Source organism: Oryza sativa, chromosome 7 (assembly GCF_034140825.1).
Source record: "Oryza sativa Japonica Group chromosome 7, ASM3414082v1".
In the NCBI taxonomy this organism is placed as follows: Eukaryota; Viridiplantae; Streptophyta; class Magnoliopsida; order Poales; family Poaceae; genus Oryza; species Oryza sativa.
The window spans coordinates 20133126-20146025 of NC_089041.1; the positions used below are offsets into that span (position 1 = coordinate 20133126).

The 12900-nt window shown below is 43.3% G+C and overlaps 3 protein-coding genes across 3 annotated transcripts; 2 read left to right on the forward strand and 1 right to left on the reverse strand.

Annotated features, from left to right (window-relative positions):
• Window positions 1-361: 361 nt before the first annotated feature.
• On the reverse strand, window positions 362-3685 carry LOC4343382 (uncharacterized). The gene is made up of 5 exons (XM_015791770.3): window positions 3254-3685; window positions 1606-2217; window positions 1502-1537; window positions 1132-1394; window positions 362-607 (listed from the first exon to the last, which is right to left on the reverse strand). The coding sequence occupies exons 2-4, from the start codon at window positions 2194-2196 to the stop codon at window positions 1137-1139; spliced, it is 885 nt and encodes a 294-aa protein (XP_015647256.1). The 5' UTR covers window positions 2197-2217; window positions 3254-3685; the 3' UTR covers window positions 362-607; window positions 1132-1136.
• Window positions 3686-5381: 1696 nt separating this feature from the next.
• Window positions 5382-8636, forward strand: LOC4343383 (protein DETOXIFICATION 40). The gene is made up of 7 exons (XM_015789893.3): window positions 5382-5796; window positions 5899-6530; window positions 6605-6661; window positions 6763-7001; window positions 7507-7625; window positions 7744-7830; window positions 8165-8636. The coding sequence occupies exons 1-7, from the start codon at window positions 5521-5523 to the stop codon at window positions 8234-8236; spliced, it is 1482 nt and encodes a 493-aa protein (XP_015645379.1). The 5' UTR covers window positions 5382-5520; the 3' UTR covers window positions 8237-8636.
• A 2093-nt stretch (window positions 8637-10729) lies between these two features.
• On the forward strand, window positions 10730-11677 carry LOC9268153 (uncharacterized). Its single transcript, XM_015790718.3, has one exon. The coding sequence runs from the start codon at window positions 11080-11082 to the stop codon at window positions 11407-11409; it is 330 nt and encodes a 109-aa protein (XP_015646204.1). The 5' UTR covers window positions 10730-11079; the 3' UTR covers window positions 11410-11677.
• The last annotated feature ends 1223 nt before the right edge of the window (window positions 11678-12900 follow it).

Sequence of the window (12900 nt, forward strand, 5' to 3'; positions counted from 1 at the left end):
AAAAAGTGTTGGATATACTGCTGTAGGAAAAGACATTTTAAGGCACTTTTTTAAAATGCCTTCATAAGTATAGATGAAGGCACTTTTTGATTGCCTTTAAACACATTTGAGGCACTTTTTAGAATGCCTTTATACACATTTGAGGCATTTGGACTTGTGCCAATAATTTCTTCCGAGGTATTTTAACATATGCCCCTAATTTATTTTCAAGGCATTTTTTACAATGCCTTTACTTTTCTTTTTAGGCACATTATTAAAATGCCTCAAATAGTACAGTACATGCATATATAGGCTCATCCCACCATATGAATGTTTTAACAGGAAATAACATAACACATCACATATATCTCCAAAAACAATATAGAAGAATAATTCCCAATTCCAATTCAATCGCACATTAAGTGGTTCACAAATCATCTCAATGGTAATTAAGTTTGTAAGATATGCTATCACAATCAATGGTATATTTATGATTTACAAGACAATAAACATCATTGATCTACTGAGTGGCTTGCCCCTGTCATCCTGTGAGGCTCGCATGTATTTGCAATGAGGAAAAACACAACCTGAGAATGGATTACACCAAAACCTGTCCATGCATTTGGACCTGCAAAAGAAAAACATGTAAGTTTCTATATCGATTTTCAATATATATATATATACATGCGTGTTGCAATATATACATTTGCATTCAGGTGCCTATCATATCCATGCTACAAAGTCATGTTAGACATCATCTTGCACATGGCGATTAGAGGGCAAAGTAGCAAATCACAACATGAGAAGAGGTAAACCAACATCTTTTCATCCAACCTTGCAGGGCAAAGTATGGGAATTAATCCCGGCCATAACATAACATCCATTGCCATCAAAATATAAGAACCAGTTTCATAGTAATTCATAACATACCATGCATATTTCCTATTATTTACACAAACAAGATTGAGCTCATGAACTATAGTTCTTTAAGAATAAACAGATGCAGCAGCAACACCTACAAAGCATATCACTAGGATTAATATTCATTTGCTAGAACTCCTGTACTCATTAATCACCTAAATATAATACATTGTCCACATATGATTGCAAAAAGAATTAAGAGATGGAGAGAGGGAGTGAGGGGCAATTTACTTGAGCTAGAACCGGGAAGTTGTTAACAGTTGGCTATTGGTGAAGTTAGCATATGGAGAATCGGGTCTGGCCTTCCCAATCTTCTTTGCCCTAGAATGTGTATCTTCACGTCCTATATTCTCCTTTGGTGTTAGATCATGCACCTTTCTCTTGTGTCCAACAACACTTTGCAGTGCATTATCAATGCTATTGTGCTTGAACACCTCAGTTAGTGCCACCGAATTTCCTTGGTTAGCTGAGTTATGTCTCGCAATAGTCGACACCTTAAATTGAGTGAAAATCATATTTAACATCCAGATTACCACATATAGCAATATCACTCTAATTTTGACTTAAATGTACTAGTAACAATTAGTGAAATATGCAGTACCTTAGAATGTAGAGCTTGACCACTTGGATGCATTAGCTGCAATGTAATTTTAAAAAATTAGTTGCATGTAAATAAGCTAGAAAAATGAACTAATAGCATCATACATTGTCACGTGGCCATGGGATGCATCGAGCTTGAGCACTTCCTAACTTGCTGATCATTCCATATGCACGAGGTATTATGGTGTGCTGATTGAATACAGTGTTAACAAGGATGTCAACACAATCATTTAGTGCCTGGCCATCAACAGAAATAGCGTTTTTGCAACCTGGATATAACTCTTGACTTCCATCATTTACCAACTTATAATATGCTTCAGCATCAACATCCAAATCATCTTCTGCCCCATCATCTGTCCCTAAAGTACGACTGTCGTACATCCCAAGGCCTTCGAGCAGCATTTGGTCCATGTCATCATTTTGTTCATGATGTGAACTTGAGGCAACACTTGGCTTGGAAGTCGACATGCTTTCTCCATGATGAATCCATGAGGTATACCCGGCCAAAAACCCATCACAAATCAAATGCTCACGAACCTTATGTTCACCTAACCAATATCTATTTCCACAGTTCTTACAAGGGCAGATGATTCTATTGTTGTGGGCTGAATTGGATAAGGCGAATTCTATAAATTTATCAACCCCGATATTATATTCAGCACTAGATCTAGATGTTTTCATCCAATCCTTATCCATGGTAAATTCAATTAATATTACCTAGTAACATAGATGAAAATACAGATTGCACCATTAGTTTATAATAATACTAAAATATGGGGTTAAATGAATCACTGATTAATAATGCATTAATGCCTATGCAAGCATCTAAACCATCTCCACATCCAGCTCAACACCAAACATCTACTAAACAGTTCAGTTCCATTCACCAACTAATAAAAATCTTTTGGTAAATACAAGAGACCAAAAAAGTATTTTATGAACATTATTTCACTAAGCATAAACAAGCTAGCACAGGACAACCTTGTAAAACCCCCTAAAAACACCCAAATTGGGTCAGTGTGACAAATGATAATATAGTACTATGGGTAGATGTGTATCAGTGCATTCAGACAATACTAGATTTTTTTTAAATAAATCTTCTGATTCATGCATAAATAACTGTTATTCATGAAAAATCATTTTTCTGTGTCAACTTGTTTAGATTCAGATGATTTGCATATAGTGACGTGCTTTTGGTTGAAATTCATCAAGAACAGTGGTTGGTCAGGCTATTGTAGTATATTGGAAGTTGGATTGTTTGATCTACAGGCTGCACTGCACCCTTTTGCATGGGAATGATTTCAATCAGCATAATACATAGATCTCAACAACCGCATGTAACCAAAATATTCAGTTTGAGTAATATTCAGATTCTCCAAATATAATACATCCTATAATCATTTATAATACGTCCTATAATTTTCTACAACCATAGATTTATATACAGGAATGATACTTCTGCAATATGGTACTTAGGAAGTTTCATGATTCACAACTGAACAACTGGTAACTCCAATTTTCTAAATTAAATAATACTAATGATATCGAATGGTGATTTCACACTCTAGAGCAGACTAGGATTAAATAAATATATTTAAAATCTCAAACTGCAGGGTAAAAAAACAATAATAGATCATATATAAGGAGATTCTCCAGTAAAACATTATGTATTCTAGAGCTAATAAGTCAAAGTAGATCGATCATCTCATGACAAATCAAAGTATACATCACAAATTTTAGTTCATATACTCACAGTATAAAGGCAGCAACGGTAGATCCCAAAGTGGCTCGGCTCGACTAGGATGAAGAAAGTGGAGGCGCGACTCCGGATCCAACAGCGAGAGACGACACCGGGACTGGAGATGGTGCCGGCGGAGGGAGCAGCAAGCGCCCCCCTCCCCCCGACGACTACCCTAGCTTGTTTGAGGCGCAAGTGATATGCAAGTTTTGGGCATGGAACGGGAGCGAAGCAGGATGGTGTGTGTAGATCCGGGGAGTAGAGCGGCGGCAGCAGAGGGCGGCGGCGGCGGCGCGGTGGCAGACGGCGGCGGTGGCGGTGGCAGACGGCGGTGGTGGCGGCGGTGGCGCCGCTCGGAGTCGCAAGCGGCGATGGATGATTTTTTTTTTCTAGCGTTTTTTCTTCTCTCACGCGATCTGATCGAGAGGATAAGGTTTCGTATGTGGTGGATGAGCACGTGTGGTGGAAGGACTATTTTATCTAAGTGAAATTCTTTTAGGGTTTTTTTTGCATATATAACAGTTTTGGAGGCATTTCTGTTCCAAATGCCTTCGTTTGTCCAGGCAATTTTGCAAAACGCCCTAGATAGTATGAAATATTACGGCGTTTCATCATAGTGCCGGTAATAGATAATTTTTCTAAGGCGTTACTGAAAAATGCCTTAGAAACACTGAGTTTTTGAGGCATTCATAATAAAAGTGCCTTCAGATGACAGACTTTTAAAGGCATAAACTAAATTTGCCTTGTAATTAATATTTTTTGAGGTATTTTTATCAAAACTGCCTTAAAAGGCGATGATTTGAGGCAGTTTTAGATAAATGCCTTCAACCGAATGCCTTCAAATGTATTCCATCCTGTAGTGTCAGCAACTTCGTTATGCCAGCTTACCCCGCTACTGGAATGTGGATGAGAGGCCGCCGGACACTGCATTGAGAGAGAAATCACGACGTGGCATCCGCCAGCGGCGCGACGCACCGAGCTAAACCTGGGCAGTGAGCTTAATTAGTCTTAGTTGGTTGGTTGCCACACTTTGCCACGTCACATGTTAGTCATGCCACAGTTTTTTAGGTATGTATTTGGTTCACTGCCGCAATTGTGTTATGCCACACTTTCTTAACTTTGGGACCCACATGACATGCTCTCAAATTTACAGCTAAACATGCCACACTTGTGGCCAACTATTTCTAAGCCACATTTGTGCCACCATATCACAACTAGCCTAAACTTAGTTATGGCAAGGTTAGGCATCAACCAAACATTCCCATCTCAGCTTGAGTCTTGAGAATGTGAGTGGATGAGTGGATCTAAACGTCTGTCAGAATTTCTACAGGAAGTCAGAAACCCTATTGATGGCTTATCCATTTTCCAATCTTACCCCTGAGTTCACAGTATCAATATAAGCAAAAGGAGATGTATTGTGTGTTCAAACATGGAACCGCCCAATTCTACAAAACCGCGCCGGTTCAACGACCACCAAAAACTGTTTGGTTCATCCTGTTTTTACCGGTCCTATTGCGGGGATGGTCTTTGAGCTGAACTGAGCCACCAAGGTCGTTTGTTCGATTTTTTCTAGTTCAACTGTCAGGCCGATCCGGGTTTTTTAACGTATGGTCCAAATATGTTAAACTACTAGATATTATATGTAGGATGAGTATACACTTTATCATTGAATGCACCAGCATTTGCAAGTGCCACCTCATAAGATTAAATCCATCTGATAGGCCAGTTCCATCATAATAAGTCTAACCAAAACTAAGCTGAAAATCTATCCAAAGTTATTCTTAAAATTAGTTTTTTTTAATTCAAAATCAGCTGGGCGGCTGGGCCGATCACGGTCTTTATATAATAACCCTGCAATCTACTCCACTCCTACACGTGTGCAAACAACAGACGCCCATCACGTGTAAGGAGGTGCAGAACTCCAGCACCATGAGAACAAGACAAGAGAAAAAAAACAGAGATCAAGCAAAAGGACAAAAAGTTAACCCAGGTTTAAGTGCGCCGTGTCGGCGAACGGAAGCAAATCATGTGAGTTAACTGCACATGCATTTGAGTCACTGACATGTGGGTCCCACTTTTCTATGGCCCGCATGTCAGTGGCTCAACTATACAGCAGTTGAGTCAGAGAGCCCTTTCCGTCCGCGAACAGTGACAGTGTCAGTCCACCCAACTCCTCACCGGAACCAAGATCTTTAGTATACTAGCGGCGCGCGCGCGATTCTTGAATCTTTTGTTCGCCGCAGCAGTTCGATCGAGGAATCGATCGATCGATCCATCCACAGATGGGCCACGCCGTGGACGGCCGGCTGGAGGCGCTGCTCTCCGGCGGCGGCGGCGGCGGCGAGGCGGCGGCGCCGTGGGCGCGGCGCATGGCGGCCGCGGCGGCGCTGGAGCTCCGGCTGCTCGCGCCGCTCGCCGCGCCGGCCGTGGTGGTGTACATGCTGATCATCGTGATGTCCTCCGCCACCCAGATCTTCTGCGGTCAGCTCGGCAACGTCCAGCTCGCCGCCTCCTCCCTCGGCAACAATGGCATCCAGGTCTTCGCCTACGGCCTCATGGTATCCATCCCGTACACCCACCCATACGCCACCACAATGTACGTATAAACGTATAATAATACGTATTCGGTATTCGTGTACGTCGTCGTCGTCGTCGTCAAGCTCGGGATGGGCAGCGCGGTGGAGACGCTGTGCGGGCAGGCGTACGGCGCCGGGAGGCACGAGATGCTCGGGGTGTACCTGCAGCGGTCGGCGGTGCTGCTGACGGCGGCCGGCGTCCCGCTGGCGGCGCTGTACGCGTGCTCGGAGCGCGTCCTCCTCCTGCTCGGCCAGTCGCCGGAGATCTCCCGCGCCGCCGCCGGGTTCGCCCGCGGCCTCATCCCGCAGATCTTCGCCTACGCCGCCAACTTCCCCATCCAGAAGTTCCTCCAGGCGCAGAGCATCGTGGCGCCCAGCGCCGCCGTGCTGGCGGCGAGCTTCGCGCTCCACCTGCCGCTCAGCTGGGCGGCGGTGCGGGTGCTCGGCCTGGGCCTCCCGGGGGCCGCCCTGGCGCTCAGCGCCACGTGGTGGGTGCTCGTCGCGGGGCAGTTCGCGTACATCGTGCGGAGCCCCCGGTGCGCCGCGACGTGGACGGGCTTCACCTGGGCGGCGTTCCACGACCTCGCCGCGTTCGCCAGGCTCTCCGCCGCGTCGGCGGTGATGCTGGCGCTCGAGGTCTGGTACTTCCAGGTGCTCATCCTCCTCGCCGGCATGCTCCCCGACCCACAGATCGCCCTCGACGCACTCACCGTCTGGTAAAGATTTCAAAAATGAATCGAACTTGTTAATTTCAGTGAAATTCAGTGCAATTTTCTTTTTCAATTTGCAGCACGTCGATACAGTCATGGGTGTTCATGATCTCAGTGGGCTTCAATGCTGCTGCCAGGTCGGTTCAGTGATCTTATCTCTACTTCTTCTTGATGTGTTGATGTCTGTCTCTGAAGATTTGAATCGATGCGAAATTTGTTCAATGTTTTGTTCTTGCAGCGTGAGGGTTGGGAATGAGCTCGGCGCCGGCAACCCCAGGTCGGCGGCGTTCTCGACATGGATGGTCACCGCGCTCTCGGCGATCATAGCCGCCATTGCCGGCGTCGTGGTCATCCTGCTCAGGGACAAGCTGAGCTACATCTTCACCCAGGGCGAGGCCGTCTCGCGCGCCGTCTCCGACCTCTGCCCACTGCTTGTTGGCACCATCGTGCTCTGCGGGATCCAGCCCGTGTTGTCAGGTGAGGTTTCCTGAATGTTTTTTGCTCCAATCTGATTGTTAATTTGTGCTCTGTAATTTTCTGAACATTGTGTTCGGACAGTTTGGTGGTAACCAGGAGTAGTTGTTTTAGATTGTTGCATTTGCAATCGATTGAGATTTTAGTAGGTTGAGGCTGTTTTCAGCTCGGTGCGTGATGATTCGGTTTGCAATCTAGTAGGTTGCATCATGAGTTTGATTTGGTTGCATTTGAATGCTAACACATTGTTCACTGCTTAATTACAATAATCACTTGCCAATGATGTATCAGATTGCTATTTGCCCATTTGCAGTTTCTTCTTGAGAAGATGTTGCACTAACCACCCTAATAAAATGTTACTAGTACTGAAACTCAGAAACAATTATTCCCTTGCAGAGTTGCAGTTGACTCTTGGGGGCAATTTGGCTTTTGGGAACGAATTATATGCAACATCTCAGTAACATTGCTGTCATTTCACTGTTGCTGAATTTGTTTACTGATCATGAAGGTGTGGCTGTTGGCTGTGGATGGCAAGCATTGGTAGCATACATTAACATTGGATGCTACTACTTGATCGGCCTACCCCTCGGCGTGCTTCTGGGATTCAAATTTGACTATGGAATTAAGGTGCTATTAATTCTCGACATACCGCAATTTGACACACATTCAGTTGACTTTTCAGTTGTAGAGTCAACTGGAAAAGGTTAAACGTTTGCAAGTTTGAAAATGGATATTTTGCATGCAGGGATTGTGGGGAGGCATGATTGGAGGGACGCTCATCCAAACACTTATTTTAATATGGATCACATTCAGAACAGATTGGAACAAGGAGGTACCATTAAGCCATCTTTGATGATCTTAACAAAAGAAAAAAATAGATTCCATCATTACACTGACAGATGATTCTTTTTTTTGAAAAGAATCAGCATGAGATTGTGCTATTTCATTGGATATAGAGGTAAAAAAATACAGCCCCTAGAGGCAAGAAAAGAAAATTGTACATCAAAACAGAGAGACTATGTGTTGTCACATGGGCCAACACATTGTTTTAAGCCAATTATTTCACTCAGTTACACATTTCTGTTATAATCTAGGTTGTTTCATTGGTTCTCTGAATTCTGCACAATACTCTTGTACATTTTCTGTTAACATTGCTCTAAATGTAGGTCGAGGATGCGAGACGAAGATTAGATAAGTGGGATGACACAAAGCAGCCTCTTCTTGTTAACAGACAGTGATAGTATCAGAAGGAAAAATAGGAGCTGATATATGTATGCGGCTGCAAATTCGTCAGATTGGACGCCATCTAACCGCAATGATATGACTGTCCCGGACGGTTGGATCAACGACATTCAGTTCAGTCAGTTTCATGTGGGCTCATGCTACCACTTCAGAATTCACATAATGCCATGAATTATTCTTTTTTGGGGAATACGCAAGGACCGTGTTTTTTAATTAAGAGGAATAAATGTTATTTACGTGCCAAAGCAAAAGCAAAAATGAAGGGGACGGGAAACTGGAAAAATACCATGAATTATTCTCACCTAACGATACTATTTTGAGGCACATAATGTATGTATGTGTTATATGTTTATTTTGGCTCAATAATTAGGTTGAAATAGAATTCAAGTTGCTCCAGTGAATTTTTTTAAAAAAATGATGTGACTTCAGTTTCTCATTATTTAGTCCAGGTACCGTAACAGCATTTCCCTGCAGAGCTGTTGAGAACACAAATTCTTCAAAGGGCAGGAGGCAACAATCGAAAAGACAAGCGACAATAAACCTTGTCTCCTCTTTTGATCCTTGAGAGGGTATAATCCAATTTGAATTTGTCAGAAACCCATCCATGAATGCAAAGAGATGACAAATGGAATGCAGGCAAAGCAGCTTCCAAGTAGAAGTTTTCTTTGCCGACCTGATCAAACGTTCACCACTATGCTAATATGGAGTATATACTACTATGGATCTTCTTTTTCAAATCTGGCTGTTCCATTACACTAACAGTCGGATCCACAGATACGGCAATTCACGTTCCAGAAACAGAAATGACAATATGCTTTAGGGTTCAGGCCTGACAGCCAGAGACGGCAGAGTTCAGAATTTCAGACAAAATCATATTGGTGCTATGCATTTCCAGACCAGAGCAACAGGGCCGTATGGAACATTGGAACCTGTCAATCTTGATTCCGTTCTGATATTTCCTGCAACCAAAAGCTCTAAGAAAAAGTTTATTTTTTTTAAGCCGTGTGCAGTGGGCGGAAGTAATACTAAAATAATAAAAAAAACGCTCTAAACCTAATAAAAATAAAAATAAAAACGCTCTAGGAATAAAAATCAAAGAAAAACTGAAACCTAACAAAGATAGCTTCTGAAAAAACATGAAATCTACAGAACAAATATTACATGACAAATTCTGAAGGAATCAGAAAAAAAAATTCCCACTTTCCAAGAAAACCATTCCAAGAAGATGCTGAATTGCAAGAGTAAACATTTTGCCCTGTTCCGCAAACTCTGGATCTGCATGGATGAAAAATGCAACTGAAACTTTCTCTTAAAAAAAGAATGCAACTGAAACTAGTTTAAGGTGGTGTTGCCTCCGCCGGTTCTACACTGACCACACATGCCAAGCGTAGGCGTCTCTCTGACGAGCCCAACGTATACGTGGGGAGGGTCAGAATCTGCTGACCTATTGCCAATATTTTTTCAGGCTGTGAAACGAGTCATCTGGTGCCGGCTTGCCCAGGCCCCGATCGATGCATCCGATAAATCGCTTTGTTTATATCACATAATTCAGTTGACCTGCACATCACCGGAGCAGCCTTTGGCATGTTGATTAATATGATTAAGTTGGAGTGTAGCTTCTGAAGAGACGATTTTGGAGACAGCCTCTTCAGACAAAGCTAGGTTCGGTTGAGATTCTGAACAAGGAGAAGAAATGAAGTGTTTTGGGGAGTGTTTCGTGTGGCTCTGTCAGAAGAGATAGCTCTGAACTTCTGAGGTTTAACTGTTTAAGCCAATCAGAGAGGAAGCTTAGAGCTTGCTGCCTCTTTGTCTCTCTCATGATGTCCCAACCAAACCCGGATGTTGATGCTAAGATGATCATAATGACAATGTGATCGAAAATGGGTAGACTTAGACTGACATGGGAGTTGGAAAATGAATTGCAACTGGTTTCACCTAACCTCATTGAGATCTGGTGTGTTTTGCTTTGGAATTCGCTGCAGTGGTTGTGATTCAGACTTTCAGTGTTTCAGAAGGAACGGAAGTGCATGAAAGTCTCGTGGTACTGAGTACTGAAAATTGCATTTGTGGCTCATAATTTGTTCTTCATGATTACAGCTTGAGATTTTGAACCCTCCAATTTAATTGCATTACTTCTCTTGACCGTAGAAGAAATAGAAGGCCAAGATGCTAGGTTAAATGCAACAAGTTCACAATTCTCATAGTACTGGATATTGCACTGGTAGCTCATATTTTGGCCCCTTCATTTCGCTGCCCTGTAAATTCAGAAACCAATGGAATTTAAATTTCAGCGCTCTCAATTCTCTTCAGGGAACAGAATCAAATCAGCATTTTAACTAACTTTTGCGCCGACATTTTTTTTCCCCGAAACGGATGGCAGAAGCTTTGACCATTCATTTCAGATAGGAAATTAAAGCGAATTACAACCACAAATACCTGTCCTGATGGGACACAAATCACTTACATAATTTTGCCCCGGTAATAAAACTTCAAACTTTATGTTTGTCCGTTTCATGAACTGGGAAACGAACATCGTCATCCATGCACAAACAAGAGAAGAAAAGAAAAGAAAACGCGGCAATAAACAATGACACGGCCTGTCCAACTAATGCTCTCATGATCTCACCAATAATAATTCCATAAAAAAAAATATATGAGGAGGCCTGGAACCAGCCTGCCTGAGCCTTACACTGTCCTTGATCTTGTGTGACCCATCTATATATCTGACAGACAGGCTCACACGTCCCAGAAGTGTGAGAGATCATCACAGCTTAGCTGCAAGCCTGCAAGAAGCTTCTTCTTGTTTCTTTTTCTCCTCGTCGTCGTCGGCGAGATCACGATGATGATGCTGCTGCTGCGGCCGTCGGCGGCGGCGGCGGCGGCGCCGTTCGCGTACGCGAAGGTGGACAAGGTGGACGCCGAGGAGGCGCGGCACCTGCAGGCGCAGTACCTGATCCACAAGGTGCTGGAGGGGTCGTCGGCGGCGAGGGGGAGGGGGAGGGGGAGGAGGCCGGCGGCGAGGCAGGTCGGCGTCCGGCTCAGGCGGCTCAGGCTCGCCGCCCGGAGCGTCCGGCTGCGCCTCTGCCGGGGACTGCAGAGGCACCTCCGGAGCCTGAGGCGGCTCGTCCGCGGCAGCTCGGCTCTCCATGATTCGTCTTCTTGCTCTTGAGCTCTCCCATATCGTCTTCTTCCTTTTGGCTCGTGTTCTTGAGCTCCTCATGCATGTCTCGAGCAGTAGCAGCAGCAACTTGTTCTTGCTGCCTGTGTTGCTCGAAGCGATGGCTCTAATGGCGTCCGTGCTTTGATCAAAGATCGGTTCTTTTTTCCTTTCGAAGAGTTGAAAGAACGGATCTTTTGTATGCGTTTAGGTGGACTGTAGCACGCAAAAAATGTAATGTAAAGATGTTCCTGTTGTGGCATTTTTGCCTCCTGTTTAACTCGATCTGTACACTAAGGGAGTGTTTGAAGAGAAGGGGATTGAGGAGATTGGGAAGATACGCAAAACGAGGTAAGCCATTAGGTCATGATTAATTGAGTATTAACTATTTTAAATTTCAAAAATGGATTAATATGATTTTTTAAAGCAACTTTCCTATTGAAATTTTTTGCAAAAAACGCACCGTTTAGTAGTTTGAAAAGCGTGCGCGCGGAAAACGAGAGACAATCTCTCCTATCTCCACCTAACGAACACTCCCTAAACAAAGATGTTCCTGTTATGGCATTTTTGCTCCTGTTTAGCTCGTAACCAAGCTTGAATCTTTTTGTGGTCTTGTGCTGCTGAAAGATATGTTTTTCTTGTTGATCTGATACATGCATGTTGATGTAGTTTTTGATGAAAAAATCAAATGCAATGCTTCTTGATCTTGCTTCTGTTATTTGTTCTGCAATCAGAAACCCATGATTGCCCAGTAACAGATGGTGAACATCTGTGAGGACTCTGAATCTCATTGGGTTAGATGCTGTTTCTTTTGTGCATGAAGCACTGAATCTTTAGTTCTTTATTACTCCACTGATAAGTTCTGAATCTTGTGGTCTCATAAACGCATTCTGAATCTCTCTCTGCGTTTTTTGTTCTTTTCCCTCCTTCAAGTTATCTCTAAAAAAAGCGATTTCCTCAAAAAAAAAGTTATCTAAGCAAGAAGACTGCAGCAATGTGCAAGATTAGATTAGCTTAACAAATGCTAACCTACTACTAATAAACTACCTAGTGGATGTGGCAATGTGTCCGTGCAAAACAAAAAGTGCATGATCAAGAGGCTCCGGATGGCTCATTTGTTTATGCTGGATGAGAAAGTAGATTTGGGGTCTAACTCATGCTGCCATTTCTGCATACAAGAGCAACTAACCATAACCTGACAGCAACAACCTGCAGGCAGAAATTCAGAAAGTTGTGTGAAATTCAGGATCCAAAACAAAACAAACAGAAGCTTCAAATGAAATCATATTATATAAGCTCGAGTTGGTCACAGTGTGTTGACAAATGGCATCAAAGGAGCTAAGTTTGTCGACAGATTTGTCACTCTCAGCTGACATCGGAGGCGTCTTCCTGCATTAAACAAGGTGATCTACTCACTAGAACTGCCATCAGAGGTCAAAGCTCTGAATAATACATCAAATTAGCGGCTATTGCTTGTCAAAGCGAAGAAGTTCATCCCTTTTG

What these genes read in the sequence shown, in the direction of transcription:
- LOC4343383 (XM_015789893.3), top strand. Translation starts at nt 5,521, where the DNA reads ATGGGCCACGCCGTGGACGGCCGGCTGGAGGCGCTGCTCTCCGGCGGC. An exon ending in CTCGACGCACTCACCGTCTG is followed by an intron (nt 6,531 to 6,604) that starts GTAAAGATTTCA and finishes TTCAATTTGCAG; the next exon opens with CACGTCGATACAGTCATGGG. An exon ending in GAACAGATTGGAACAAGGAG is followed by an intron (nt 7,831 to 8,164) that starts GTACCATTAAGC and finishes CTCTAAATGTAG; the next exon opens with GTCGAGGATGCGAGACGAAG.
- LOC9268153 (XM_015790718.3), top strand. Translation starts at nt 11,080, where the DNA reads ATGATGATGCTGCTGCTGCGGCCGTCGGCGGCGGCGGCGGCGGCGCCG.
- LOC4343382 (XM_015791770.3), bottom strand. Translation starts at nt 2,196, where the DNA reads ATGGATAAGGATTGGATGAAAACATCTAGATCTAGTGCTGAATATAAT. An exon ending in TCCCATGGCCACGTGACAAT is followed by an intron (nt 1,538 to 1,605) that starts GTATGATGCTAT and finishes ATTACATTGCAG; the next exon opens with CTAATGCATCCAAGTGGTCA. An exon ending in GTCAAGCTCTACATTCTAAG is followed by an intron (nt 1,395 to 1,501) that starts GTACTGCATATT and finishes ACTCAATTTAAG; the next exon opens with GTGTCGACTATTGCGAGACA.